This window comes from Eptesicus fuscus, chromosome 7, assembly GCF_027574615.1.
Source record: "Eptesicus fuscus isolate TK198812 chromosome 7, DD_ASM_mEF_20220401, whole genome shotgun sequence".
Taxonomy (NCBI): Eukaryota; Metazoa; Chordata; class Mammalia; order Chiroptera; family Vespertilionidae; genus Eptesicus; species Eptesicus fuscus.
In genome coordinates, this window is record NC_072479.1 from 105,173,954 (window position 1) to 105,201,493 (window position 27,540).

Genomic DNA, 27,540 nt, shown 5'->3' on the forward strand with positions numbered 1-27,540 from the left:
TTACTGGGGATTTGAGGGGACCACCAGAAGAGGAGGTACCCCGGGCACTCAGCACTGCCTTACACTGCTTCCGACCACCAGCCATGGGCCCGCCCCCGCCCCCGCTGGCCCCCCCCCCCCCCCCCCCGCCTCGGCGAGCACTGCGCAGTGGAGGACAGAGCGCCCCGGGATTGGGAACGAGGCAAGGGCACATCTTGTGCCGGGTCAGGGCGGGTTAGCAAGAAAGAGGGGCGAAAGGGATGACACTGGGACCGGAGAAAACACCCCCGTCATTGTCCATAGAGGAGCTGATTGTATGCGCAGGAATACGAAAGTCCACAAATGAAGTCTCAGGATAAAAGAATTCAGCAAGAACTCTGGATTCCATGTCAACAGGCAAAACCGTCCATGGATTTAGGGATCAGACACAGACAATGAATTTTAGAAAGTAACGTTTACAAATAGCATCAAAAATAGGAAGTCCTAGGAGTCAACCTTACGAATGCCTGCAGAACTTCTACACGGGAAAGTCTACAGCTTGATGGGGAGAGTCGAGAAAACACAAAATAGGTGGGAATAGCTCCTCCCACGCACCGTGGCCTGAAGAGTCCCAATAGTGAAGGTGCCATTTCTCGGCAAACACCCCAGCAGGTACTGTTTTCTTGGGGGAACCTGACAGACGGACTCAGAAACCCTTGGAGGGCGAGGGCCGGGGCTGGCCTCCCCGCTGGCCAGGACGTGTTGCTGCGTGACGGTGTCTCTGAGGAGGCGGTGTTGGTGCCGGGACCAACGGACCAACAGGACAGAACGCTGCCAGGGCCTCGAGGCAGGGCGGGGTGGACTTTACAGAGAACGGAGGGAGGAGGGCTGATCGCCGTGTGGAAGCAGGGAGCCGGACCCCTGCCTCACGACACGCAGGGACAGGGGTGCCGACTGCAGCCCCTGAGCGTGGAAGTGAAGTGCTAAGCGCCTGGGAGAGAAGGCGGACCATCGTCCTGGCTTCTTCAACAAGACCTACCGGGGAACATCAGACACCTCACTACATTAAAAGGAACGACCATTTCAAAAGACGCCCCTCAGAAGTGTGCAGACAGAGCACAAACTGGGAGCAGGCACGCGCACCGCGTGGCGCCACGAAAGACTCGCCGCCCATCCACAGCACTGCCTTACACTGCTTCCGACTGCCCGGTGGGAAGGAGGCGGGCAGCCCGGTGTGAGAACCGCAAAAAGGCGCACGCTTCACGGGAAGGAGCCCGCCTGACGGGTAAGGCGAAAGCTGCGCGGTCTCATTAGTCGCCACAAATGCTCATTAGAGTGCAGGAGACACTGCCACGTGCGCTGGAGGGGCAGACACAAGCAGTGGAGGGCGCCGGGGCCATCCTCCAGTTTAGGCTGAGCCGCATCACTGAAGGTCGTGGCCACAAAGCCAGAGCATGCGCTGCCCGGCCGCACAGGGAGAGGGAGCCCTGGCAACCTTCCATTCCTCCATCCGGGCGCTGGTTACATGGAGACATGATTTGCAGGACACGGTGACGACTTAAACGCATTTAAGAATACATATACATAACTACTGTGTACATTGTAAGACAAAGATGTGCACATACTATCTAATAAAAGAGTAATATGCAAATTGACCCTCACTCCAACACACAAGATGGCTGCCCCCATGTGGACACAAGATAGCGGCCACAAGATGGCCAGCAGGGGAGGGCAGTTGGGAGGGACCAGGCCTGCAAGGGAGGGCAGTTGGGGGTGATCAAGCCTGCAGGGGAGGGCAGTTAGGGGTGACCAGGCCGGCAGAGGAGGGAAGTTGGGGGCAACTGGGCCTGCAGGGAAGGGCAGTTGTGGGGGGGGGGGGGCCCAGGCCTGCAGGGGAGCAGTTAGGCATCAATCAGGCTCGCAGGGGAGTGGTTAGGGGGTGATCAGGTTGGCAGGCAGAAGCAGTTAGGGGCAATCAGGAAGGCAGGCAGGCGAGCAGTTGGGAGCCAGCAGTCCCAGATTGGAGAGGGTGCAGGCTGGGCTGAGGGACACACACCTCCATGCACAAATTTCGTGTACCGGGCCTCTAGTATTATATATGCATCATTATATACATATGTTATCGTATCCACTGTAGAGTCACATCTTAAAAAACAACTAAGCTTCAAGAAATTAAGTATGGATGATTTCAAAGTCCCTTTAAAAACAATGTGAGTGTACTCATTACCACTAAACGGGTGGCTTAAAAATGGCTAAGATGTCATTTTATGTTGTGAATTTACTACAATTGAACAACAACAACAACAGCTTACTGCATGTGAGGCCTGCTGGGACCTGTCCCCTGCCTGCCTCGCCCTGGAAACTGCCTGGTCGAGCCCTTGGACACGTCCCTGCGGAACTGTCTGCAGCCCTCCTTGCGGGCAGTCCCCCAGGCCTGGCCTTGGTTCAGTCCTGACAGCCTCCACATCCCACCCCGCCCAGCACCTGCGGTCCTTTCGGTGGCCTCTCCCTCCCGGAGCCCCCCGTAGGAAAGCCCCCACCGCAGTGTGCACAACCCCAACGCCCCTGCTGCGCCCCACCCCCACCCCCGTCTGTGCAGGCACAACCGTCCTTTTGTCTCTGTGGCTTTCACACCCTGCAGCAGTGCGTAGTGAGCGCATAATGATGTTTGCTGAAGAAACCGATGAACTTATTTCCTGCAAACACTTAACTAGAAATGAGCCCATTAGCTGCCCCTGGGACGCTCCTGCGTCTCCCGAGGACTCAGCTGTGCCGCCCGGGCGGACGAGGCTGGGCAGCCAGGTGACTGTGAAGATGCCTCAAGGCCGAGTCCTGCATCCTTCCGGGGGTCAGCGGGCCCTGTGAGGTGAGCCCCACAGCAGTGTAGCGGCGGGGAGGCCGACTCCAGGCCTTCAATCACTTTCACGACCTACACACGCCACAGGCCAGAAGCCCAGAGCGGGAGCCACGCATGACCCGCCCCTGCTGTCCCTGGGCGACACGGCACACGTGACTCGTCCCGTCTGCAGGTTTAGAGCCCAGCACCAGCTCCTCCAGAGCTTTACTCCACGTAAGCCAACGAGTGGCGGTGCCCTGTGCAGTGACGGCACGGGCAGGGTCCTTCAGCCCTGCGGGCCCAGAGAGGGGACACGTGTGGGCTGTGCTCCATTCCGGACAAAGCGGCTCCTTTCCCTTCCTGCACAGACGCCCTTCCTCTGTCACCCTGTGTCCCCTCCCTCCCCACACCCCGCCCGCCCAGTGCCAGAGAGGGGGTTACCTGGCAGCACAGTGTGGGCCCCACCTGCCCCCACATGGCTGGGGATCTGCAGAACCGGGGCCACGAGGGCTGTGGGCCTGAGTGTGGACACACCGCCGAGGAGGGGGGTCCACCGAGAGGGAGGCGGTCAAGTCGGCCAGGAGGGGGCCCGCCGGAGGAGTGTGTGGGGCCGGAGGAAGTGGTTCAAGAAGGAGGGACTGCAGGTGGGACACGGACCTCTGCCCGCAGCCCCGGCCACTCTCCCTCAGCCTGTCCTCTTCCCCACCGTCTGCTCTGTGACCTGCCTTTCTCATCAGCGCTCCCCTTCCTGGCCTGCAAGCTACGTGAGGCACAGTGGGCTCTCCTAAGAGGGGACGGAGTCAGGGGATAGGGACAGGGGACAGGGGGTGGGGACAGGGATAGGGGACAGAGGATGGGGACAGGGGGTGGGGACAGGGATAGGGGATGGGGAATGGGGGCAGGGGGTGGGGACAGGGGGTGGGGACAGAGACAGGGGATGAGGATAGGGGGTGAGGATAGGGGACGGGGGAAGGGGGTGGGGACAGGGATAGGGGATGAAGACAGGAGGCAAGGGACAGAGGATGGGGACAGGGGATAGGGACAGGATCAGGGGATGGGGACAGAGGATAGGGGATGGGGGCAGGGGATAGGGACAGGGATAGGGAATGCGACAGGGGACAGGGGAGAGGGGACTAGGGGGAGGGGACTAGAGAGAGGGGGCTGAGAAGGGGGGAGAGGGGACGGGGAGAGGGGACAGGGAGCCCAGGAACTCAGAAGGACTTCACAGAGCCACCCTCACCTGGGCACAGGCCAAGACACAGCAAACGCAGGAAGAAATGACCAAATGAACCAGGTGAGGACATGCTTCAAGAGAGACTGCCCCGCAGTTTAAGGGTCCTTTCCAGTGAGGCCGTGGGTGGCGCACGGCCTGCGGCCTGCAGGGGGCGCTGTGTTTCCCATCCGACACAAGAAGGGCGCTCACCTTCAATGGGCTTTCCACCATCGGGGCAGCACAGGAGGGGCTGCTGCACAAAACGCAGGTTCATCCCCGCGGGAGAGAGTATGACGGCCTCACAGTGTCACTGAAGGTTTAATTCGCGCCAAACCCGAGCAAAGCCAGGAATTCCCGGCCGTGCCTCCCACAGCTACCGATTTTCCCACGCCGCGATGACCGTGAGTGTGAGTGTCTGTTCTGAAAGTATTTCAGACTACAAGGCCCCATGGCATGGGGGTGCAATGCCGTCCCCCCACCGTCTCGGGGGCCGGACCTGGTCACCCAGTGATCTCGGAACCGGAAAGAGATTTCCTTTCCTCCAGGGAAAAGATGGCGCTCTTACCTTAGACAAGTCTGTCCACCTGTTTTTGGCTTTGGTGACAAGGTACTGGTGAGCCTGCTCGCAAGCTAGTTCTGAATCTGTGACCTTCTGCTTTTGTCTTAAAAGAAAAATAAATCAGTAAGTAGCTGTGCTTACAGGGAATGGGCGCGTTCATCTCCCGAGGGGTCCCCTGCCCCCCCTTTCAGAGATCTGGTCCACACCTGGTCTAACTTAATTCTTAAAGGACGGTCTTGTCTCCCCAGCTGTACGTCAGGGAGGTCTTAGTAAATGTGGTAAGTCCTCGTTTATTTTCAGATAAATGCGATTAAACCTTCTCTGCAGCTCACAAAACCGGCTCCTCTCTCCTCCCGGGGAAAACGCAGTGTAACCTGGGTGTCTGCGGGAGAAAACAGCTAACAGCTTCACTTCTGGGGTCACGCGCTGCCGTGACAGTTCGGACTGAGGCAGCAAAGCGCGGCTGCAGGCGGCAGGGTCACCGCGGCTGTGGGTTTGCGCCCAGGGTGACGGCTGTGGGTTTGCGCCCAGGGTGACGGCTGTGGGTTTGTGCCCAGGGTGACGCGAGCCCAGGAAAGAGCCTGTGGCCCGTCGGGCGTGGCTCCCTGGCGGAGCGTGGACCTGTGATCCAGGAGGTCGCGGTTTGATTCCCGGGCAGGGCTCGTGCCGGTTGTTTCTGTCTCTCTCCCTCCCCCTCCCTCTCTGAATTATCAAAAGGATAAAAAATAAAGAACTAACAAGAGCACGTGCTCCCGCCTCGGCGACGCCACAGCGAGGCGCAGCGAAGGCTGAGGCTGAAGGAAGGCGGGGTGCCTGGATTCTTACTCCCCAAAACCAGTAGGGGAGTGTGCGACCTGTCACGCCCTCAGACTTCTCCCGGGAGGTGCCTGGCCCAGCGGCCCCTGTCACTCCCCGACGCCCAGGTCTGCATGGCAGCGTTCCCATGACTGCACCCCCATCACGGGCAGTTCCCGGACCTTCGGCCATGTGCGCGCATGCCGGGCCCGCACACTTCCTTACAGGCTCCTGCCTGCGGGGAACGGGAGGGACCGACTGAGGCCCGTGGAGACCGTCCCGTGAATTGCTCTGAGGGCCCAGGACAGCCAGGCTGGACGGCAAACCACCCCCGTGCTCCCAGGTGAGAACACGCGGCGATGCCGGGCCCCGCGGCGGGTCGGAGGTCTGCGTGACCCTCCGCAGCGCCGCTGTGACCCTGACCCTCTGCCTGGGACGCAGGCCGGGAGCACAGGTCCGGGGATGACGACACTGAACCCCACGGCCGGCGGGGGGAGGCTGGCACCGCAGCGCTGGGCGCTGTCCCCGCTGCAGAGGCTGCGGTTCGGAGGTGGGAGCTGCGGGAACGCGCAGGCGGGGCCGGCATCGGCATTCCCACCAGCCCAGCCTTGCTCATCACCTTTTCCTTTGATCCCAAACCACCTCCTTGGGGTCCCCTTCCGCGTCACCCCTCCTGGGGGGGATCCTTTGCACCCTCACTCGCAGGCGCGGGGCCGCCTGTGGGTGGCGCTGCGCTCAGGTCCATAGCAGTTCGTTCCCATGACGGGCAGCAGCGCGGCCCTGGGCCCGGGGAGCGGAGCCTGCGCTCCCGCCTGCCCGACGGCGCTGCTGGCACGTCCCACTGCCCGCACACACTCGGAGCAGGCGGCAGCCAGGTCACCGCGACGAGCACCCACAAACTCAGCAGTAATATGCTCCTCACCCGGGGGGGGGGGGGTGATAAGTCCTCGTTCCGGTGCCTTCTAGGACATTCGTGCCCACACTCCTGTGCAGATGGGGCCCAGCTCCCAGCGCTCCCCGAGCTCCCGGGGACCACCAGGCCGGAAGCCCACTCTGCGCTCCTGTCGCTGTGCCACACGGGAAGGTCTTGGCGAAGCAGCGTTTCCTCCATGAATTCCGGAAACGACCCCCACGGTCCGGCAGGCGAACATCCTTGCGTTTGCTCTGTTGGCAGGCGCCGAGGCCCAGCTGGGACGAGGGGGGCTCTCCCTGCGCCCTTGTCACTGCTGAGACGGCCCAGGGAGAGCCTGCGGGCACGGGGGGGGGCCGCGGAGGCGCCCTCTTTAGGGAGACCCTGTGCCAGTCTTCAATCACGTGTCTTCCGTCCTGCCCAGTCCGGGCCTCTGCTGACCCTCCTGCTGCGTGTGACACTTTACCGTCTCCCCGCTGACCTTGGCGACGCTGGCTCTCGGCGTGGCCCCGGCGGGAACAGCGCCCGGCCTGGCCTTGTGGGCGTGATTTCCCCTCTCCCGGCCCCCAGCCCCTGACCTTCTCTCTCCTTCTACCCGGATTCCTCTACTCTCCTGAGAGGCCATCCCCTCGCACGGTCCACAGCCTCCTCGACGCTGGTACCCACACGCCCGGACCCGAGGCCTGTCCGCTCACCTGCTTTTCCGTTGCATCTCTCCCCAACTGCCCACCGGCCTCACACACGGAATTCCAAGGCCAGCCAGGTGCCCCCTCTCACCTGCCAGCCGGAGGCGCTGACAGTGGGCGGGACTCTGCTGCCTTTTCATGTCCTGAATGATGCCCATTCCCCGGCCTTCACCTTGAGGCTCTTCCTTAACCCCACCTGCACCCAGGGGAATCACCTGGACTCCCCCAAGTGCTCTCGGGGAGACCCTGGGCGGTGAGGTCAGCGCATCCACACCTCCCTCCCTCCCCATCTCAGCGCCTGTGCAAACAGCGCCCCCCACATCCATCCCAAGGCCTCTGCTAGGCCATGGCCTTGTTTTCTTAGTGACCAAGCTCCAACCAGGGGCCCTCGGACTTCTCATTCCTTCCTCCCTTTCTCCATTCTATATACTTGTCTCCTCTCTCCACAGCCTCTCCTGAAGTTACACACTGCCTCTCCTAGAGCTGGGTCTTTGGACCCTGACATCAGAGCCAGACTTCCCATCAGCCAGTCCCTCGGTCACAGACACAAGCCTCAGGCCTCAGCCAGCGTGACGAGCAGCGTGGACAGAGCCCCCGTCGCCAAGGAGCTCCACGGACGGCAGGAAACTGACAGCAACACAGGAGAAGGCGTGGATGCGATCACTCCAGCTACTGAATGTGGCAGGGAATGATGGACGGAGGGACGCCAGCCAAGAAGGCCAGGGCGTGGCTCTCGGGGGAGGGGGGATAAGGAATGGGAGGGGGGCGGTCTCGGGAGCAGCATCCCAGGAGAGCAAGCTCTGGTCGCGGGAGGAGGAGACACCTGCCTTCCTCACCCACTGAGGACAACGAGCAGCTCTGGACGGAGCACAGGCCTAACTCTCCGAGGACACGAGGAGCAAACCCCGGGAGGCCGGTGCGGGGTGAGTGCGGGTGCATTTCCTCCCACACACCTCCACTCAGGGTGGGGAGGGGAGAGGGTGGGGAGGGGAGAGGGTGGGGAGGGGAGAGGGTGGGGAGGGGAGAGGCTGGGGACAGGAGAGAGTGGGGAGGGGAGAGGCTGGGGAGGGGAGAGAGTGGGGAGGGGAGAGGCTGGGGAGGCGAGAGGGTGGGGAGGGGAGAGGGTGGGGACAGGAGAGAGTGGGGAGGGGAGAGGCTGGGGAGGGGAGAGAGTGGGGAGGGGAGAGGCTGGGGAGGGGAGAGGGTGGGGAGGGGAGAGGGTGGGGAGGGGAGAGGCTGGGGAGGGGAGAGGGTGGGGAGGGGAGAGGCTGGGGAGGCGAGAGGGTGGGGAGGGGAGAGGGTGGGGAGGGGAGAGGCTGGGGAGGGGAGAGGCTGGGGAGGCGAGAGGGTGGGGAGGGGAGAGGGTGGGGAGGGGAGAGGCTGGGGAGGCGAGAGGGTGGGGTCTCCAGGCAGAGAAAGCAGCCCCTCCGCCAGGCACCCTGGGCTCACTCTCGCCCTGCCACCCGCTGTCGGGCAAGTCACTAACTGTTCTTCGGCCCCAATTCCTTCCCCTGGAGTCAGACAGCAATGCCCAGCGGGCGCTGGGGAGTACAGGGGCTGTCCTCCTGAAGCGCAAGCACACGTCTGGCGGGGTGGGGGGGGGGAGGGGAGAGGGAGGGAGGAGGGAGGAGGGAGGGGGAGGGGGGAGGAAGGGAGGAGTGAGAAGGGAGGAGGGAGGGGGAGGGGGGAGGAAGGGAGGAGTGAGAAGGGAGGAGTGAGAAGGGAGGAGGGAGGGCTCGGCTTCCTACAGCAGCACCTCGGTGGGCGTCTAGGAGCCATGCTGTGTGCCCCTGGGTTCCCGCTTCTCCTTCATGTCCATCCCCTGCTCTGGGGCGGCCCCAGGCTCTTCCCACAGCACAATGTCACCCCCAGTCCACGACACAAACCCTCTCCTGCCACCAAAGGACTCTTCACCCCGCACTCCAGCCCCTTCACCACTGCCCTGGTCTCCAGGCCTCCCCCACATGCCCCACCATACCCCCCGCCCCTTCCTCCTCCCCCGCACGCCCCCTCCCATGCCCCTGCCTCCTCTCCCAACCAGCCCCCTCCCATGCCCCCAACCCTGCCGCCTCTCTCACTGCACCCCACATGCCCGCTGCTCCTGCACACACAGTCTCCCCGTTTCCTGAACGTGCTCCCACCTCTGTGAGTTTGCAAATGCTGTTCCCTGGCCTTGAACCACTATTCTGGTAGCTGAACCTGAAAACTATTCACACCTCAAGACACGGCTCCAACGCCCCCCTTCCCCCGTGCCCCCCGCAGGCTGCCCTGTGGCACTCGACACCGTGAACGGAGTGGAGGTCCTTCTTTTGCACGGGCCCCACATTTAGCCGTGAGCCCCTCAGAGCGAGTGTTCGTCTCATTCATCTTGGCAGCACCTGTCCCGGGGCAACGTCTCGCACACACTCAGCCTCAGTGAACATCTGACGGATGAGTGACAGAGACAGGAAGGAGCTGGCTGGTTTGAATGGGAAGATTGCGCTTTGTGCTTGCAATGCTCCGTGCTCATTCTGCAGGCATTCTCCAGGAAACTCCTTCTGGGACGAGCTTTTGTGTGGGTTCGTGTGAAGCAATCAGGGCTCACGTGAGCGCGCCTGGGAGCCGAGCAGCTGGAAGCAGGTGGCGCGTGGGCACAGTCTCCCTCGGGAAGAGGCTCGTGTCCTCTCTCCTGCCTGCTGTCCGGGCCGCAGCACACAACCCAGCACGTGCCGGAGGCGAATGTGCGCCACCACGGGGCTTCCTGCAGCCTGGACGAGGCTCACGGTGGCCGTGACAGGGGCGTGGGCTCCCCGCCGGCGCAGTGTCATGTTGTAGCAGAAAACACGCCTCCCTATAGTCACGGGGACAGCAACAGTCAGATACTGGCATTTACTCATAGCGCTGGTCAAGGCGGGCTGAGCGGCCACTCCGTTCCTTCATGGTGACACCGCCTGGGGTCTGTGCTCTCATCAAGGAAACCGAGGGGACGGGGGAGCCGGGATCCTCCTCCCGGCTGCGTGAGGCCGGCCTGGGGTGGACGGGGCCTGGGAGTGGCGTGGCTGGGAAAGGGCTGGAGGGGGTCCTTGCATCTCCCAGAGCCGTGGGCACCGCTGAGCCCCGATTTATAGAAAGAACCCCATGCGAGCGCACGCACAGCTCCCGTCAGAGCGCGAGTGACAGTGAGATCGGGTCCATCGGGTGTCTTCTACTCTGCGCCTGCGTGTCCAGGCGCCCTGCCCTGAACGCCACTCTTTGGGGGTTTACTTGACTAAGAAGAGGACGGAACGGTGCTCGGGAGGCGGCTGCCTTCTCTGTGCCCCTGTGGGCAGCGGAAAGGCGGGCCGGGTTTGGCAAAGGCGGCAGACGGGGCCGACGCCGAACTGCGCCGTCTTCTTACCTGATGAGTCGTTGAGGCGGGTCGTCTGTTGTGGGTGGTGTCTCCTGAAACAGATTTCGAAATTCCCGGAAATTCAACGTGACGCTGAGCCTCAAGCCCAGGAGGGCCACGAGGCGCTCGAACTGGTCGTCTTTGAGGTTGAAGAGCAGGTGCTCCAGCAGCCGGTGCAGGTCCTGCATGCTGACGATGCCGTCCCTGTTGGTGTCCATGCGGAAGAAGGCCGCGTACAGGTTCTGCAACAGAGCGCCCGTCAGAGCCCTCCCCGCTCCGCGGCCCAGGACCGCCCTGCCCCCTCACCCCACAGTGAGGCCCAGGGCCGCCCTGCCCCCATCACCCCACAGTGAGGCCCAGGACCGCCCTGCCCCCATCACCCCACAGTGAGGCCCAGGACCGCCCTGCCCCCATCACCCCACAGTGAGGCCCAGGACCGCCCTGCCCCCCTCACCCCACAGTGAGGCCCAGGACCGCCCTGCCCCCATCACCCCACAGTGAGGCCCAGGACCGCCCTGCCCCCATCACCCCAAAGTGTGCCAGGAAGGGAATGGGGCCCAGGTGGGTCGGGAGCCGGCCGCGCTTACCGGGAAGCTTTCCCTCAGTCTCTGGGGCAGAAGCGCCAGGCACTCCTCAGCGGTCACGAAGAAGCTGGCCAGGCTGTTTTTCGGGAGAACTGAGGTCTGAGGCGCAGTCACTTGCAGGCCATTCGTTTTAGCTCCTGAAACGATCCCGTAGGTCAGAGGCCCGTGTCCAGGGGCCTGCGCACCTCCCACCTCTGCGCCAGCACTGGATTCTCCCGCCCGAGGTCCGTAAGCCCCGCCACACGGGATCGGCCCTGCAGCTGACCCCACGGAACGGTGCCGGACCCGCTGTCCTGTCCCTCAGTTCCTCAGACACTTCCCTCTCAGGAGCCTGCCCTCCGGATGGCGCGGCCACGCTCCTGCCCAGCACGTGCTGCCCGCGGCCCTCGCACGCGCCCTTGTCCTCCCCCCCTCCCCACCCCCACTCCCCGTCCTGCCCCCGTCCTTCCTCAGGGCAGGGACACGTCTCGCTCACCCCTGCATCCCGCAGGCCGAGGACGAGAACTCCTGCCTGGGCTTTGTTTCCTGGAATCATGTCCTGAGCCCAGGAGGTGGAGTTCGGTCGACATTCACTAATTCAACAGCCATTTCCTGCCCGGGAACCTGCTCAATCCTGTGCTTGGCCCTTTCAACCCCGAGGCGGAGAGTCTCCCCCATGCCCAGCTGCTCGGGAGGAAGGCTATCGCTGTGCCACTTTAGGTGAGGAGATGGAGCTCAGGGGGCCCAGCTCCCAAGGTGAGCGCTCATGGACAGCACGGCTGAACCAGGCCCTCCGGGCGCCAGAGCCCAGCTGCTTGGCACCGCGCCATGCCCGCTCTGGCGCCGGAAACCAGGAAGGCAGCAGGACGCACTCAGAAACCCATCCGTCCGTCAGGTGGGACGTGAGTGCGGCCCGGTCTGGAGCTGTGAACTGGGACGTGGTTCTGCAGGTAGAACGCCGCCCGCCCCCCGCCCCCCGCCCCCCACGGACACGTCTGCGGGCTGGATGTGGGCAGTGCGCCCGGAACTCGCGGCATCCTGTGACCCAGGAGTGAACCTGGCTCCTGCCCGCTCCACCTGGGCCTGCAGGGGCCTCCCCCAGGTTTGGTGCGCCTGGCAGGTAACGCCTCCCGAGCTGCTTGGCCACGTCCGCAACGCACCCCCCCAACCCGACCTCTGGCCGGAACCTCAATCCCACCAACCAGGTGGGCGACAGACAGCGCTGGGACTGATGGAGGAGGAGGAGGCGGAGGAAAGTGAGGGAAAGAGCAGGCAGGGCCGGGCCGGGAGGAGGCCGGGAGCAGCCGGCAGCTGCCGATCGAGTTCCCGCTGTGCAGCGGACTCACTGCTCGGGGACCGCGGGCCAGTGACCCCCACCTGGGCCCCATTCCCTTCCTGGCACACCGGAAACACTCCCTGAAGTAAATGTGATTCCTTTTCCTTCAAAACATATACCCAGTCAGAGCGTAAAATTCCAAATGGGATGGCTTCTGGCATTGCCCGTTACCTATGTGGGGACCCCTGTTCCTCTGGGCCTGGCAGATGGAGGGCTGGGGGGCTGGGGGACCTCTGCGTTTCCCTGGTGAGGAGCCCAGCACCACTCTGTTGGGGCCCCAGGGTACCGCCCCGACCAAGCTCCAGACATGCGAGATGCCAACTGCTCCGGGCTCTGCCCTGGGCAGCCTGCAGCGCGCTCACAGCGGGACAGGAGACAGCCCCCCGACACGTTTGCATGATTCCTACAGCTTTTCCACAGGCCAGGGCTCGTCTGTCCCTCTCACCTCCCCGCACAGGAGGAAGTGGCGTCAGCACAATGGAGAGGAGGGGACGGAGGACATGGCCTCCTGTGTCTGCCAGGCGTGCGGCCAGGGGAGCAGGGTGAGGGGCAGGGCACATGGGAGGACCCGGCTTCTGGCCTTGACCGCGCTGTACAGGACGGACTTCCTGATAGCCCTTTGGGAAGGGGAGGGGGGCGGGGGTGGGCCTTGGGCTAGTCACAGTCTTACAGAACCCTGGGTCCACTTGCCCTGCCACGCCCAGGTGCCATTCATTGCCGATAACCAGGGCTTTGTTTCTTGGCTAATGCTCACCGGAGGTATTTTTTCCATTGATTTTTAAAGAGAGTGGAAGGGAGGGAGGAGGAGAGACACAGAGAAATACTGATGTGAGAGACACATTGATCATTGCCTCCCACATGTGCCTCGACTGGGGGTCAAACCTGCAGCCCAGGTTCGGGACCTTGACCGGGAATCGAACCCATGACCCTTCAGTATGTGGACTGACGTTCCCACCACTGAGCCACACGGCCGGGCCCAGCAGTTTTTCAAGGAGGAAAATCTTAAAGAACATGGGGTGTGACTTAAGGCTCCGAGGGCTTTGGAGTGAATCTGACACCACTTTGCTCTGAGTTTGTAGGTGGCCCTGTCAGGCAAAATTCTGCATCACAACTAAGCTGAACTGCAAAAGCAAGAGGACCGACAGTCAGATAAAGTGAACAAACGCCTGTTCCAGCCTGAGCGCCGCTCCGGCCGCGCCCTGGGCTCTCGCTCGCCCAGCCCCGCCGCAGGGCACTTCTCACGGCCCAGAGAGACCGGGGTGCCACCGGGGAGACGCGCCGGCAGGGTTTGCCCTTGGCGATGAGCTACCTTCAAATCCTGCTGCGAGATCCAGGTAATTCATCCCTTCTTTCTTATATCCGATGGCTGCAGTCAGCTGAGCGTACTGGTCATCATCCATGGGCATCCCCTGATTTTCCAGCACCTGACAGGGAGACAGCGAGGGGAAGGTGCTCGTGTGGCCTGGTCCCGGCTGAGCCCGCAGCCCCGCAGCCCTGGGTTCCAGCCTGCAGCCAGTCCTTGTCTGCCCAGCCACAGGCTCCTGCGCGCAGGCCGGTGCCCTGGGTCCCGGCCCTGTCCCAGGTTTGTTTGTTGTGCGGTGAGCGAACAAAGGAGCCATGGCGCCCGGCCCGGGGCTCTGTCTGCAGGGCGTTCGGGCTGCAGGCAGCACTGCAGACCTCAGGGCCGGGCCGTCCGAGTTACTGAAATCACACACACGTGCTGTGACTGCAACGGCCTCCGAGCCTCGGAAGGGAGGTTTACAGTCGCATGTACCCTGGGGAACATGAACAAAACAAAGCACGGCAGTCTGGAGGAAAAACTAAATTCTGATTAAAGTTTCATGACCGACAGTTTACACGGCAAGCTATGTTTTGGGGGGCACCCACGGCACTGTTTTTCTCTCCTGAGACATGCCACTCACTGAACGTTATCCAGGATCCTTACTCACCACACACACCGACTGCTTATAGTTTCCATCCTGTGTACGTGTGTGTGTGTGGGGGGGGGGGGGGGGGGGGGGGCAATCTAGACGACACTGTCCCAGGAGATGGGCTGGGCTGTTCAAGGCACAGATGTTGACGGCACCCTTTTGTCAACAACCAGTCAACAACCCAGACGAACTCCCTGCCTGGAGGTGAGACCCCAGAAATGATGTGGGGAGGAGACAGGCAGGACAGAAGGCACCATCCCTGCTACTCTCAAAGTATTTGCAGTTTAAATGAGAAAACACGGCTTTTCTTCTAGAAAAAGGACATGCCATGCATGACATCTGAAGGAAGGCTGTCTGGGAGAGCCGCGTCTAGAGATAGGTTTTGAAGAAAGTGTGTTTTGGAGGCCTGGGGACACACAGACCAGCTGATAACAAATGTCAGGGGTCCGATGGCACAGGAAGCCAGAGTAAGCCAGAGAGCAGAGGCTTAGCAGGGTCAGCACCACACTTACTGCGTTCAGGGGAGAAAGCTAAATGGGGAAAGGAAACAGGAGGATGAAGTGAGATAGGACACTTCATCATCACCATCATCATCACTACCACCATCATCACCATCACCATCTTTATCATCATCAACACCATCACCACCATTACCATCTCCATCACCATCATCACCATCACCATTATCACCACCATCATCACCACCATTACCATCTCCATCATCATCATCACCATCACCATTATCATCACCATCATCACCACCATTACCATCTTCATCACCATCACCATTATCATCACAATCATCATCACCATTACCATCACCATCATCATCACCATCGTCACCACCATCATCATCACTATCATTATCATCATCATAACCATCATCATCATTGTCACCATCATAACTATCATCATCACTATCATTATCATCATCATAACCATCATCATCATCGTCACCATCATCATAACTATCATCATCACCATCATCACCATCACCATCATAACCATCACCATCATCACTATCATTATCATCATCATAACCATCATCATCGTCACCATCATCATAACTATCATCATCACCATCATCACCATCACCATCATAACCATCACCATCATCACTATCATTATCGTCATCATCACCATCATCACCATCATAACCATCACCTTCATAACTATCACCATCACCATCATCACCATAATCATCACCATCAACATCACTACCATCGTAACCATCATCACCATCATAACCACCATTATCATCATAACCATCACCATCATCATCATCACCATCTTCATCACCATCACTATCATCATCGTCACCATCATAACAACCATCATCATCATAACCATCACCATCATCACCATCACAAACATCATCTTCATGTAGCAATGCTACGTGCCAGGCATTGTGCTAAGTTCCTCACAGGTGTTTTTAAGTCTCAGTTAATACTTATAATAAGTCTTGAGAAAGTCACTCTTACTAACCGCATTCTAAAGATGTGGAAACCGAGGCTTAGAGAGTTCAAGCGACTTGCCCCAGTTACATTTTCTTATCAACCATGATAATCAACTCTGCTCCACGGCTGGACTAGGCCTCTGGGGAAGGAAGGGCTCTGTCGCAGAGCCCTGGCACCTCTCAGGTATCCAAATCAGTCACACAGTTAGAGGCTAATCTGGTCGTGGTAGACACCATAGAGATCCCTGGAACACCAAGGAGGGAGCCTTTAGGAGTTGCTGAGACCACCTGCCCGGGTTCTAATGAGGTACGGAGCCTTCTGCCCGGCCTTCTCAGACTACATGCCCACTTAGCTGCACAGGGTACCCATAACCCTGTTTTGGTGACATCCTTTTTGGTGTGCGGGACTAGGGCGCAAGGAGCTGGCATCTTAGGCTGTGTATGTCAGTAATAAACTGACTACAACAGACAGCGGCTCATTGTATCTGTACCGCTCAGCTGATCAAGCCCTGGAGTCGGCTGGGCGTGTGTGTGTGTGTGTGTGTGTGTGTGTGAGTGTGTGTTTAAACAATCCTGCTTGGTGCAGGATCAGAGACAAGGAAAATGGAGGGAATGCAGGTGTTGCTGATTGCCTGGAGCCTCGTGGGGAGCAGCGCTGGATTCCAAGACCATCAAGGGCCTGCCTGGGGACTCGGGCAGGCTGCACGTGACTGGAAATCCTGGCAGTTCCATGCCATCTGCACACCACCCAGGCCCGGCCCTGCGAGGAGCCTGTCCCAGGGGGGCATGCAAGTACTCAGACAGACTGCTGTGGCCCCGCGGAAGCAGCAAAAAGGACAGATTGCTTTCTTTGAAAAATAACTTCATAGAACATATAGGCATAACCCATGGACACAGACACTAATGTGTGGAAAAGCCTGGGGCAGGGGGTGGGGGGTTAGAAGGGGTTAACAGGGGAAAAGGGGACATCTGTAATACTTTCAACAATAAAGATTTTTTAAAAAGAAAAGTGACTTTATATTTTGAATATTTTGAAAACAATTGCACATGAATTATTCATCGCAAATTCCTCCTGCTCAGCCTTTCATAAAAACATATGTGATGGAGAGTAAGGAAGTGTCTGTAGGCAAATGCTTCACAGCCTGGAGGGTTGAGGGGAGGTGGGGTGTGCTGCAGGCGCCAGTGCCCTCTCTGCACAGAGCTGCGAGGGGCCAATCCCGGGAGAGACACGGAGCACCTCCCAGGCACCAGGGCCCCATCCCAATGCCCCCCTGCACCGCCCACATCTCTAAGATGAGCACAGCGGCAAATCCACCAGCTTGATCACAACCCTGGGAGGCAATTTGCAATACAACATAAGGCTAAACGGCACCATTTATAAAACAGATTCCAAAACGTTTAAGCGTTCAAGTGACGTCCTTTGGTCTTCCCTAGGAGGCATTTCCCTGAGAAGGTTCCTCAAAGCGTAATAACCTGTGGCCGGGCACATTCTGACTCACCAACCAGTCCCTGCATCCCTCAGATGTCATTTAGACTGCGGATGGATTCTTCCTCGCGAGACCTTGCCATTCAACGGGATCAACGCTGGGCTCTCGGTGGGCAGGCGCTGGTTCTGAGTTCATGTTCCTTCTACTGAGAAAGTGACTCAGCTCAGCCCAGCTACCGCAGAGCCTCCCATGAGAGGGAACCCCCCCACCGCCCCGGTTTCCAGGTGTGAGCAGCACATGCTTGCTAGGCCTCTGCATCTCTTCTTTCTGAGGGTTACAAGACAGACCCTTAACTTCTCATAGTCTATTTAGAGTGAACAGTGACCCACTCCAGATAAAATGCAGGAAGCGTATGGGACTTTACCCCCTCCTGTCCTTTATGCCAACTTGTTTTACATCTACTAGTATAAACCCCACAAGACAGTATTATGTTTACCCTAAACATCCTTTGTAAATTAAGAAAAATAGCCCTTTATGTTTAACCAGTTATTCACCATTTCCAATGTTCTTTATTCCTTTATGTGCATCCGAGTCTCTGCCTAGTTTCAAATTCCTTCAACCTGAAAACTTCTTGAACGTTTCTTATAGTGAAGATCTGCTTGTAATAAATTATCTTTGTGTGTTTGTGTTTTTATCTGAAAATATCTTTAGTTTCCTTTCTTTCTTAAAGGAGACTTTTGCTGGATGTAAATTCTGGGTGGAGAGACTTTTTGTTTCCTTTCCAGCATGTTAATTAAAGGTATTGTCCCACTGTTTCTGGCTTCCACAGTTCTGATGAGCAGTGAATGGGGATTCAAATCCTTGTTCCCCCATTTGTAATATGGCATCCTATCTAATAAAAAGGTAATATGCAAATTGACCATCACTCCAACACACAAAAGATGGCCGCCCCCATGTGGACACAAGATGGCCAGCACAGGAGGGCAGTTAGAGGTGACCAGACCTGAAGGGGAGGGCAGTAGGGGCAATCAGGCTGGCAGGGGAGTGGTTAGGGGGTTATCAGGCTGGCAGGCAGGCGAGCGGTTGCAGCCAGCAGTCCTGGATTATGAGAGGGATGTCCTACTGCCCGTTTAGGTCCTGGATTGTGAGAGGGATGTCCCAGATTGGAGAGGGTACAGGCTGGACTGAGGGGACCGCCCCCCCACACCCCCCACACACCCCGTGCACAAATTTCATGCTCCGGGCCTCTAGTTTTCATATGCTGCTTTTAATATTTCTCTCTTTGACCTTGGCTTTCAGCAGTTTGTCTGTGATTTTGCTTGTATTTATCTTACTTGGGTTTTCTGAGCTTCTTGAATATACATTTAGCCTTTTTACCCAAAATTAGGAAATTTCAGCCATGATTTCCTCACATGACTTCCTTTCCTTCTACGACTCCAATTATACCTATGCTAGACCTTCTGATGTTGTTCCACATGTCCTTGGGTCACTGTTCTTTTTTTTTTTTTTTTTTTTACCTTTTGCTTTTCTTCAGTTCATAGAATTTCAATTGACCTGTCTTTATGTTCACTGACTCTTTCTTTTATCATCTCCACTCTGTGGCTAAGCCCATGTGGTCAATCTTTCTATTTCAGCTATTTTATTTTTCTGCTCTAGAACTTCCATTTGGTTCTTTTCACAAATTCTATTTGTCTCCTGAGATTTCCTACAATTTCATTTATTATGAGTATATTTTCATTTACATCTCTGAGCATAGTTATAATAGTTACTTTGGCTTAAGGCAGTGGTCGGCAAACTGTGGCTCGCGAGCCGCATGCGGCTCGCAAGCCGCAGTTTGCCGCTCTGTTGACTAATGAGTTTGCCGACCACTGGGATAGGGGCTTAATCACAAGGAACAACAGCCTGTAATTATTGGAATTGAGAGTCTAGGTCAGTGGTCGCCAAACTCATTAGTCAACAGAGTGGCAAACTGCGGCTCGCGAGCCGCATGTGGCTTGCGAGCCACAGTTTGCCAACCACTGGCTTAAGGGGATGTTGTAACTGGTTTGATCTTTCCAGACCACTAACTCTTTCCATATCAGCAATAGGCTGTTTTGCTCTCTTATCATTTGTGTGTTCACTGGAGTAGCACTATTAACTTCCTTTACGAAATTTTCCTTTGTTTTCACAACTTAACTAACAAGAGGCATAGCTTTTGGCCTATCTCGACTTTCCACATGTCTTCCTCACTAAGCTTAACCATTTCTAGATTTTGATTTAAAGTGAGAGATGTGCAACTCTTCCTTTCACCTGAATACTTAAAGGCCATTTTAGGGACAATAATTGGCCTGATTTCAATATTGTTGTGTCTCAGGGACTAGAGAGGCCCAAGGAGAAGAAAAGAGATGGGGGAACAGCCAGTCGGTGGAGCAGTCAGAACACACAACATTTATTAAGTTTGCCATCTTATATGGACACTAGAGGCACAGTGCACGAAATTCGTGCACGGGGGTGGGGGGTGTCCCTCAGCCTGACCTGCACCCTCTCCAATCCGGGAGCCCTCAGGGGATGTCCTACTGACGGCTTAGGCCCGCTCCCCATAGTTCTCTGCTCTCTGTGGGGCCTGCCTGCTCCACACCACAGCGACTGCCAAGCAGGCCATGCTGGGTGCTGCCTGCAGGCTGCGCTTCACTGCTCCTGGGTCGCTGAGGCCATGCTGGGTGCTGCCTGTGGCCGCGCTTGCCTGCTCCCAGGTTGCCGCAGCAACGGCCAAGCAGGCCGGGCTGGAAGCTGCCTCCTCCCTGCTGTCAGTCTCCACGGAGACCATGAGGTTAATTTGCATACTCACTCCTCATTGGCTGGTGGGTGTCCGAAGTGATGGTCAATTTGCATATTTCTCTTTTATTAGTATAGATGGTTTGTGGTGCCCCTAAAACAATTGCAACAGTAATATCACAGATCACTGACCAAAGGTCACCATAACAAATATAATAATAATGAAAAAGTTTGAAATATTGTGCAAATTACCTAAAGGGTGACACAGAGACTCAAAGTGAGCAAATGCTGTTGGAAAAATGGTGCCAGTAGACTTGTTCAATGCAGGTTTGCCACAAACTTTTAATATGGAGGGAGGGAGAGAGGATGGCTATAAAACCAACCACACTAGTAATTAAATAAATGCAAAATGGACTAAGTACTCCACGTAGAAGACTAAGACTGTCACAGTATATCTTTTAAAATGTCAGCTATCTGGTGCCCATTAGAGATTTACTTTAAATATAAGCACCCAGGAAGTTTAAAATAAAAGGATAGAAAAATATATTCTCTGCTAGCACGGATCAAAAGAAAGCTGAAGTAACTCTATTATTATCAGGCAGAAGGAGGCTTGCAGGCAAGCAGCATTACTCTGTATCCGGAGAGTCATGTCATAATTGTAAAGGAGACAATTCACAGGGAGTTTCAGCGAGCTATGTGTACCCAATAATTTAGCTTCAAAGCGAACAAAGCAATAATCAACAGAATAAAAAAGGATCTCACTAGACAAATCCACAGTCCACTTCAATACGCTGCTCTAAATAGCTAATGGAATGTGCAGGCAGAACTTTGAATAGACTAGAGAAGTTCTGAAGAACATAATTAATGAAATAGACCCAATTGACATACTTAGAAAACTGAAGGTCCGTGACAGAGTGAGCACACCTTCTTTTCGGGTGCTTATGGAACATTTGCCAAAATCGTCTAAGAGTTGGGTCATAATCCAAGGCTCAGTATCTCAGAGGACAGCCTGAAGTCATTTAGACTTTAGAATCTATTCTCTCCTCACAATGGAATCAACTTTAAAATCGATAATAAACGGTAAATTAGAAAATCCCAACTGTTTGGAAATTAAACAATGCACTTAAAATTAAGCATTGGAAAAAAAGAATAAACCACTAAGGAAATTATAAAGTATTTTGAACTGAATGATAATGAGGACATGATATACCGAAACTTGCATGATATGGCTAAGCCTGTACCTAGAGGGCAATGTATAGCCATCAATTCATACATTAGAGAAATAAAGGCTGAACAGTAATGATCTAACATTTTATCTCAAGAAATTGGAAAAAGAAAAGCCAATTAAATCTCAATGAAGTAGAATGAAGACAATAATCAAGGTAATAGAAATAAAAACAAATAAAACAATATATGAGAGAAAAATACCAATAACAATAAAGTAGTTACTAATAAAACTGACAGACCTCAAATGCTTCTGGATAGGATGGAGTAATTCACAGCAAGCCAACATTCTCAATGAAAAACAAAACCCCTGAAAAAGCCCAATCCATTACCAAAATGAAACGGCTCCAGAGAGCCGAGGAAGCGGGGCTGTCACAGGGACTGAAGTTCCCAGGTGAGAAGGATCCTGCAGAGGCGAACTGAGGCCATGCAATTGCATTTTCCCTGGGAACAGTTGAGGATTCTGGGAGTGGACTTGAGCCTGAGAAATAGAGCTGGGCCAGCCAGAGGGCCCCTCCAGCAGAGCGAGTGCTACGTGTGTGATGCGAGGATCTCGAACTTGGGAGATGGAGGGGGCAGGCTCAAACCAGGACTCGTCCCCTCCAGACGGGCTGACCTCTGGAACCGCTGAAGTCTGCAACCAAAGGTGACAGCTTTGAAAAGCAGCCTGCAGGGCCCCCGGCTGTGGTGCTCAGGCCCACCAGGGAGAGGCCTGGTGACCCCACGGCGAAGACGGAAGCCTAGAGGTGTGGTCAGTGGACACCAAGTCTGGCGACTGCTCCTGCGGTTGTGGGGGGCTCGGACCAACAAATCTGAAGATGTGCGGACCTCGAAGCGCAGTTGGTCTCCCCCTTAAACCACCTGCAAGATTAGGAACATGCCCGCAACAGGAAGCCAAAGGGCGAGGACTGCTCGTCCCCGCCCCGCACCTGGCCTCCGACACAGGCACTCTATCCGCTTCCCCAAGGAGTCCTACGCCCATGACCGGGCTGGAACCCCATTAGGAAGCGACGGTCGTGGGGTGGGAAAGGCGTGAGGCCCTCTGCTGGGGCGGAGAAGGAGCACCTGCTCCTGAGCTGGGCCAGGCCCTGGCTTGGAGCTGATGAGAAGCAAGGAGGCAGAGCGCTCAGAATCCGGGGCGCTGACTGGGCTGTTACAGTCATTGCTGCCCTAAGGCACTCCTGGGGCTCTGTTTGCTGACAGCTCTGCGGCCCACGTCCGTCTCCAGAGGCCTCAGCTGGGACCCGGGGATGGGCCTGAGAAGCGGGGGGAGGGGGCGCTCCACCGCGCTCAGGGTGCTTATGAGGGTGACGAATAACAACTTCCCATCAGGAACAGCTGATTAAGGGATCGGGAATGGGAACGCGTCTGAGGCTCCTGGCGGATGGAGCAGCTCAATTAGGCTGATTACTCAATTAGACCAATCTTGACTTCTGTGTCCTTGGGTGTTTGTCATTTTATGTTCCCCACGGGTCACTGTCACCAAGCAATCACACCTCGTTTCCATCCACGTTCCCCGTGGCGCAGGCCTCTCCCAAGTGCGCACCAGGCACCCTCCCGTGTTTCCTGAAGGAGTTTGACAGACTATCCGCTGCCCAACATGTACCTCTTCTTCTCGCATGGAGAGAACCGTGCTTTTCCTGAAGGTGATCATGTTTCCAGCCCAGAATCAATCAATCAATCAATTAATCAATCTCTCTCTCTCTCTCTCACACACACACACACACACACACACACACACACAGAGGCCTGGTCCATTAAAAAAAAGCTGCTGGGAGAAGCTTCTAAGAACGCTGTTTTAAAACAGAAAGACTTGTGTAGCTCAAGCCTTTGTCCCTCACTCTCCGCCTTCTGCATGCCTGAAACCCGTGGGACGGCTGGTGCTCCAGCTGCTGTCTTGCAGGCGTGGGGCGACCGGAAGAGGTGAAAGCTGACGCAGCCTGGGCTCGGAAGATGCTGCAGAGCTCTGCGCGGGCCCTGCACAGGCAGCTTCCCGATCCTCTCACAGAGAGAAACAGCAGCCTCTCATTCCAGGCTGTTTGGGGGAGTCTGCTGCTAATTCCACATGTGGTGGTGAAGGGGAGGAAGGAGATGTACATGGGAAAGAAATAGAAAGATTCTAGATCACCCTAAAGTTCCAAAGCAGTTTTCTGCACCACCACCAGCTCTCGACTCATCTACACTAATAAAAGAGTGAGATGCAAATTGACTGTACCTTCACACCACCCACCAGCCAATCAGGAGTGAGTATGCAAATTAACCCAACAAAGATGGCTGGTTAATTTACATATGCAGCCGCTCCAGGCCTCTGGGCAGCATGGGAAGGCGGAAAGGTGGCTCCAACCAGAGCGAAGATGGTGCCGGCAGCCAGGGGAAGGAAGGCCCGTTCTTGCACAAATCTTCATGCATTGGGCCTCTAGTTGTTTAAATAAAATGCCATTAAAAACACGCAGCAGTCACAGCCACGTGGCACAGTCGCCAGAGCAGTGAACTGGGAGGGCTCTCCTGGGAGGGAAAGCACAGCGTACAGGGTTGTGGTGAGAAATGACGTAATGTCTGAGGTAACACGCTCAGACAGGGTCTCACAGGGGCCCAGAAGCACTGCTCCTTCTCCTGCCCCAGCAGAAGCCACACATTTCACCGTGAGAAGCACACGAGCTCACGGAAACCGCAACAGGCCGCCTCGGTGAGGACTGTCCCCTCCCGGGGTGTCACTGGTTGCCTCTCACATTAAACAGAAGAGAAGAGGGAAGAGGTCACGCGTTAGTGAACTGGACTGGCACAGCGGGTGAGCCTCCCGACCACGTGGGCAGTGTCCTCGCAAGGACGGTGCGGCTTGTGGGTGTGGGGCGCTGACGCCCGCCTGGCCCAAGTCCAGTCCTGCAGCTCTCCCGCGGGAGCCCGGAGCCCCGCTTCCTCCTCTGCCGCCCTTACTCCTCAGTGTTTCCTGAATCCTCTGCACCAGGCCCACGTGCTCACACACCCTCGGGCCTCCGCGTCCTCTGTTCTGTCTGCGAGGGGAGGTGTGGACTGGCTCAGGAGCCTCTGTCTCCACCTCTGTGCCACCAGCCCCTCCTCTTCCACCCGCCCCGGGGGCTGCTGTCGGGAGCTGGCACAGAAGACACGCAAAGAGCCTGTGGCAGCGTCTAGCCTGGGGGCGGACACCCGTACGTAGGATCACTCATAGTCATCCCCTCTTGGAGATGTATGTCATTGCCTTCCCTGAACCTGTCCGCACGGCACGGCTACTGAGTGCAATGCCTTCCTGAACAAGAGCTGACGCTGCCTAGCGAGGGGCCTCGCAACAGGGCTTTCTGAGAAGTCGATGCAGACCCCCCCCCAGCTGCGTCCTCGCCAGCGCCCACAGCACGTGCCCGACTCCTTTCCTGCCGCCTCTCCCCGCTCTGGGGGGACAAGCCCAGCAGCGCACTCCCCGCAGCGAGGGGCCTGCAGGCCTGTCCCACCCCATCCACCGCCGACACTTCTGGCCGAGAGGAGCCTTTTCCGCCGCTGAGAGCGGCCTGACCTGCTCTGTCTGGCTGAGAACTGAGAGCGGAGAGCCCAGCGCCGCGCCTTGGCAGCGCGTTCGTGAGACAGAGCAGCCGACCCGCCTCCTACCTTCCTGAAGTCGCACGAGTTCACTCTGCCATTGACATCCTTGCTGGAGTCGAGAAATTGTTTCTTGAACGCTGGGTCCTGCCGCTGGACCCAGTGCCGGAGCCTCTCCACCGCTTCGTCCTTGGTCACGGTCTTGGTCCCGGGGCTTTTGTCCTCCGGGGGCTTGGTTCTGAAATCACAGCAGGCACAGGTCCGGCGGGGTGCTCCTTACAGACACCCCACTTTCCATTCCACCAGGACCACCGGGAGGTTCGCCCTCCCCTTCACAGCACGCCAACGTGCTCAGGTAGATGGCGAGCAAACGTGCTGGGATCGATGGCGCACCTTGGGGACGGCTCACAGGCCCGGGGCTCGCAGGTGCGCCCCGAGTTGGCGGGGGCAGTGTGTGGGGTGGAGACCCCCGCCCCTCCCCCCATGCCCGAGAGGGGGCAGGAGCGTCGGGAAGAGAATGCTGCCGCCTGTGTGTGGGATTTCCACTTGCGCTCTGAGCTGGCTGGGCACGCTGGGGACAGGAGGCGTGGTGGGAAGGGTCTTCGTGTGACCGGGGAAACGACGCTTCAAACAGGTGCTGTGTGGCAACCCGGTCACAGGGGTCATCCCCCTCCGTGGGAAGGAAGGGCGGCCACAGCCTCTCCCAGGTGACTTCCCAGGGGCAGAGTGCTGGCGTGCAGTGTGAGAGGGGCGCGTGCAGAGAAGGGCGTGCAGTGTGAGAGGGGCATGCAGTGTGAGAGGCACGTGCAGTAAGAGGGGCGTGCAGTGTGAGAGGGGTGTGTGCAGTGTGAGAGGGGTGTGCAGTGAGAGGGGTATGTGCAGTGTGAGAGGGGCGTGCAGTGAGAGAGGCGCGTGCAGTGTGAGAGGTGCGTGCAGTGAGAGGGGTATGTGCAGTGTGAGAGGGGTGTGCAGTAAGAGGGGTGTGCAGTGTGAGAGGCGCGTGCAGTGAGAGGGGTGTGCAGTGTGAGAGTGGCGTGTGCAGTGTGAGGGGTGTGCAGTGTGAGAGGGGCGTGTGCAGTGTGAGGGGGCGTGCAGTGTGAGAGGGGCGTGCAGTGTGAGAGGGGTGTGCAGTGTGAGAGGGGCGTGCAGTAAGAGGGGTGTGCAGTGTGAGAGGCGCGTGCAGTGAGAGGGGCGTGCAGTGTGAGAGGGGCGTGCAGTGTGAGGGGGAGTGCAGTGTGAGGGGGCGTGCAGTGTGAGAGGTGTGCAGTGTGAGAGGGGTGTGTGCAGTGTGAGGGGGCGTGCAGTGTGAGAGGGGTGTGCAGTGTGAGGGGCGTGTGCGGGAGGACAATTGCTTCCTCAGCTCCAGCCGCCTCTCGGGCCGGGAAAAGCCCGGGAGTAACCTTGTGCTTTCCTGCTCCCCCGCTCTGAGGAGGCTCGGAACGCCCCGTTTTAGGAAACGCTCAGCTGCCAGGACTCCCTCCTGGTTGAGGGGCAGACCTTTCACCTCTGAGCATTTAACCTGCTCCCAAGGCCATCTCTCTGCCGTTTGTAACGCAGCCACCACCTGCACGCCCGGTGCCAAACGCGTTAGCAGCGCCGAACCCCCTGGCTCGCACTCAGGGGCCTCCAAAGGGGCCGGTGAGGTGGCGTCTGCCGAACACCTGTCCGCTTTACCTTTCTCTGTGGATCTACTGTAGCTTTGGACAAGCAAGTTGGAGTAGTCTCTCTTCACTAGACTAAACCTGTATTTTCCAAAATGACGAAGGGCGAGAATGTTAACAGGCTTCCTAAGGATGTTTCCTCGTTACATCACGTCGGGAACGCCACCTGGCTGTGAGGGAACGCGCCCAGGCGGTGGCGTGTTCTGCGGGAGGGGTGCGGGAGGAGTCCGGGTGCGGGAGGAGTCCGGGTGCGGGAGGAGTCCGGGTGCGGGAGGAGTCCGGGTGCGGAAGGAGTCCGGGTGCGGGAGGAGTCCGGGTGCGGGAGGGGTCCGGGTGCGGGAGGGGTCCGGGTGCGGGAGGAGTCTGGGTGCGGGAGGAGTCCGGGTGCTGGAGGAGTCCGGGTGCGGGAGGAGTCCGGGTGCGGGAGGAGTCTAAGTGCGGGAGGAGTCCGGGTGCGGGAGGAGTCCGGGTGCGGGAGGAGTCTGGGTGCGGGAGGAGTCTAAGTGCGGGAGGAGTCTGGGTGCGGGAGGAGTCCGGGTGCGGGAGGAGTCCGGGTGCGGGAGGAGTCTAAGTGCGGGAGGAGTCCGGGTGCGGGAGGAGTCTGGTGCGGGAGGAGTCTAAGTGCGGGAGGAGTCTGGGTGCGGGAGGGGTCTGGGTGCGGGAGGAGTCTAAGTGCGGGAGGAGTCCGGGTGCGGGAGGAGTCTAAGTGCGGGAGGAGTCCGGGTGCGGGAGGAGTCTGGGTGCGGGAGGAGTCTAAGTGCCGGAGGAGTCCGGGTGCGGGAGGAGTCTGGGTGCGGGAGGAGTCTAAGTGCGGGAGGAGTCCGGGTGCGGGAGGAGTCTGGGTGCGGGAGGAGTCTAAGTGCGGGAGGAGGTCCGGGTGCGGGAGGAGTCCGGGTGCGGGAGGAGTCGGGTGCGGGAGGAGTCTGGGTGCGGGAGGAGTCTAAGTGCGGGAGGAGTCCGGGTGCGGGAGGAGTCCGGGTGCGGGAGGAGTCCGGGTGCGGGAGGAGTCTAAGTGCGGGAGGAGTCCGGGTGCGGGAGGAGTCTGGGGCGGAGAGTCTAAGGTGCGGGAGGAGTCCGGTGCGGGAGGAGTCCGGGTGACGGGAGGAGTCCGGGTGCGGGAGGAGTCTAAGTGCGGGAGGAGTCCGGGTGCGGGAGGAGTCCGGGTGTGGGAGGAGTCTGGGTGCGGGAGGAGTCTAAGTGCGGGAGGAGTCCGGGTGCGGGAGGAGTCCGGGTGCGGGAGGAGTCTGGGTGCGGGAGGAGTCTGGGTGCGGGAGGAGTCCGGGTGCGGGAGGAGTCCGGGTGCGGGAGGAGTCTA

The 27,540-nt window shown here is 58.0% G+C and overlaps 1 protein-coding gene across 2 annotated transcripts in view; it reads right to left on the minus strand.

The window, feature by feature from the left end:
- Nucleotides 1-27,540, minus strand: part of EFCAB6 (EF-hand calcium binding domain 6) — a 150,662-nt gene that overhangs the window by 41,169 nt on the left and 81,953 nt on the right. For both annotated transcript variants that reach the window (XM_054719619.1, XM_054719618.1), the window contains 5 exons: nucleotides 24,634-24,802; nucleotides 13,533-13,647; nucleotides 10,912-11,045; nucleotides 10,334-10,566; nucleotides 4,573-4,669 (listed from right to left, as the gene is read on the minus strand). In XM_054719619.1, coding sequence (XP_054575594.1) covers nucleotides 4,573-4,669; nucleotides 10,334-10,566; nucleotides 10,912-11,045; nucleotides 13,533-13,647; nucleotides 24,634-24,802 — 748 coding nt within the window. The remainder of the gene's footprint in view (nucleotides 1-4,572; nucleotides 4,670-10,333; nucleotides 10,567-10,911; nucleotides 11,046-13,532; nucleotides 13,648-24,633; nucleotides 24,803-27,540) is intronic.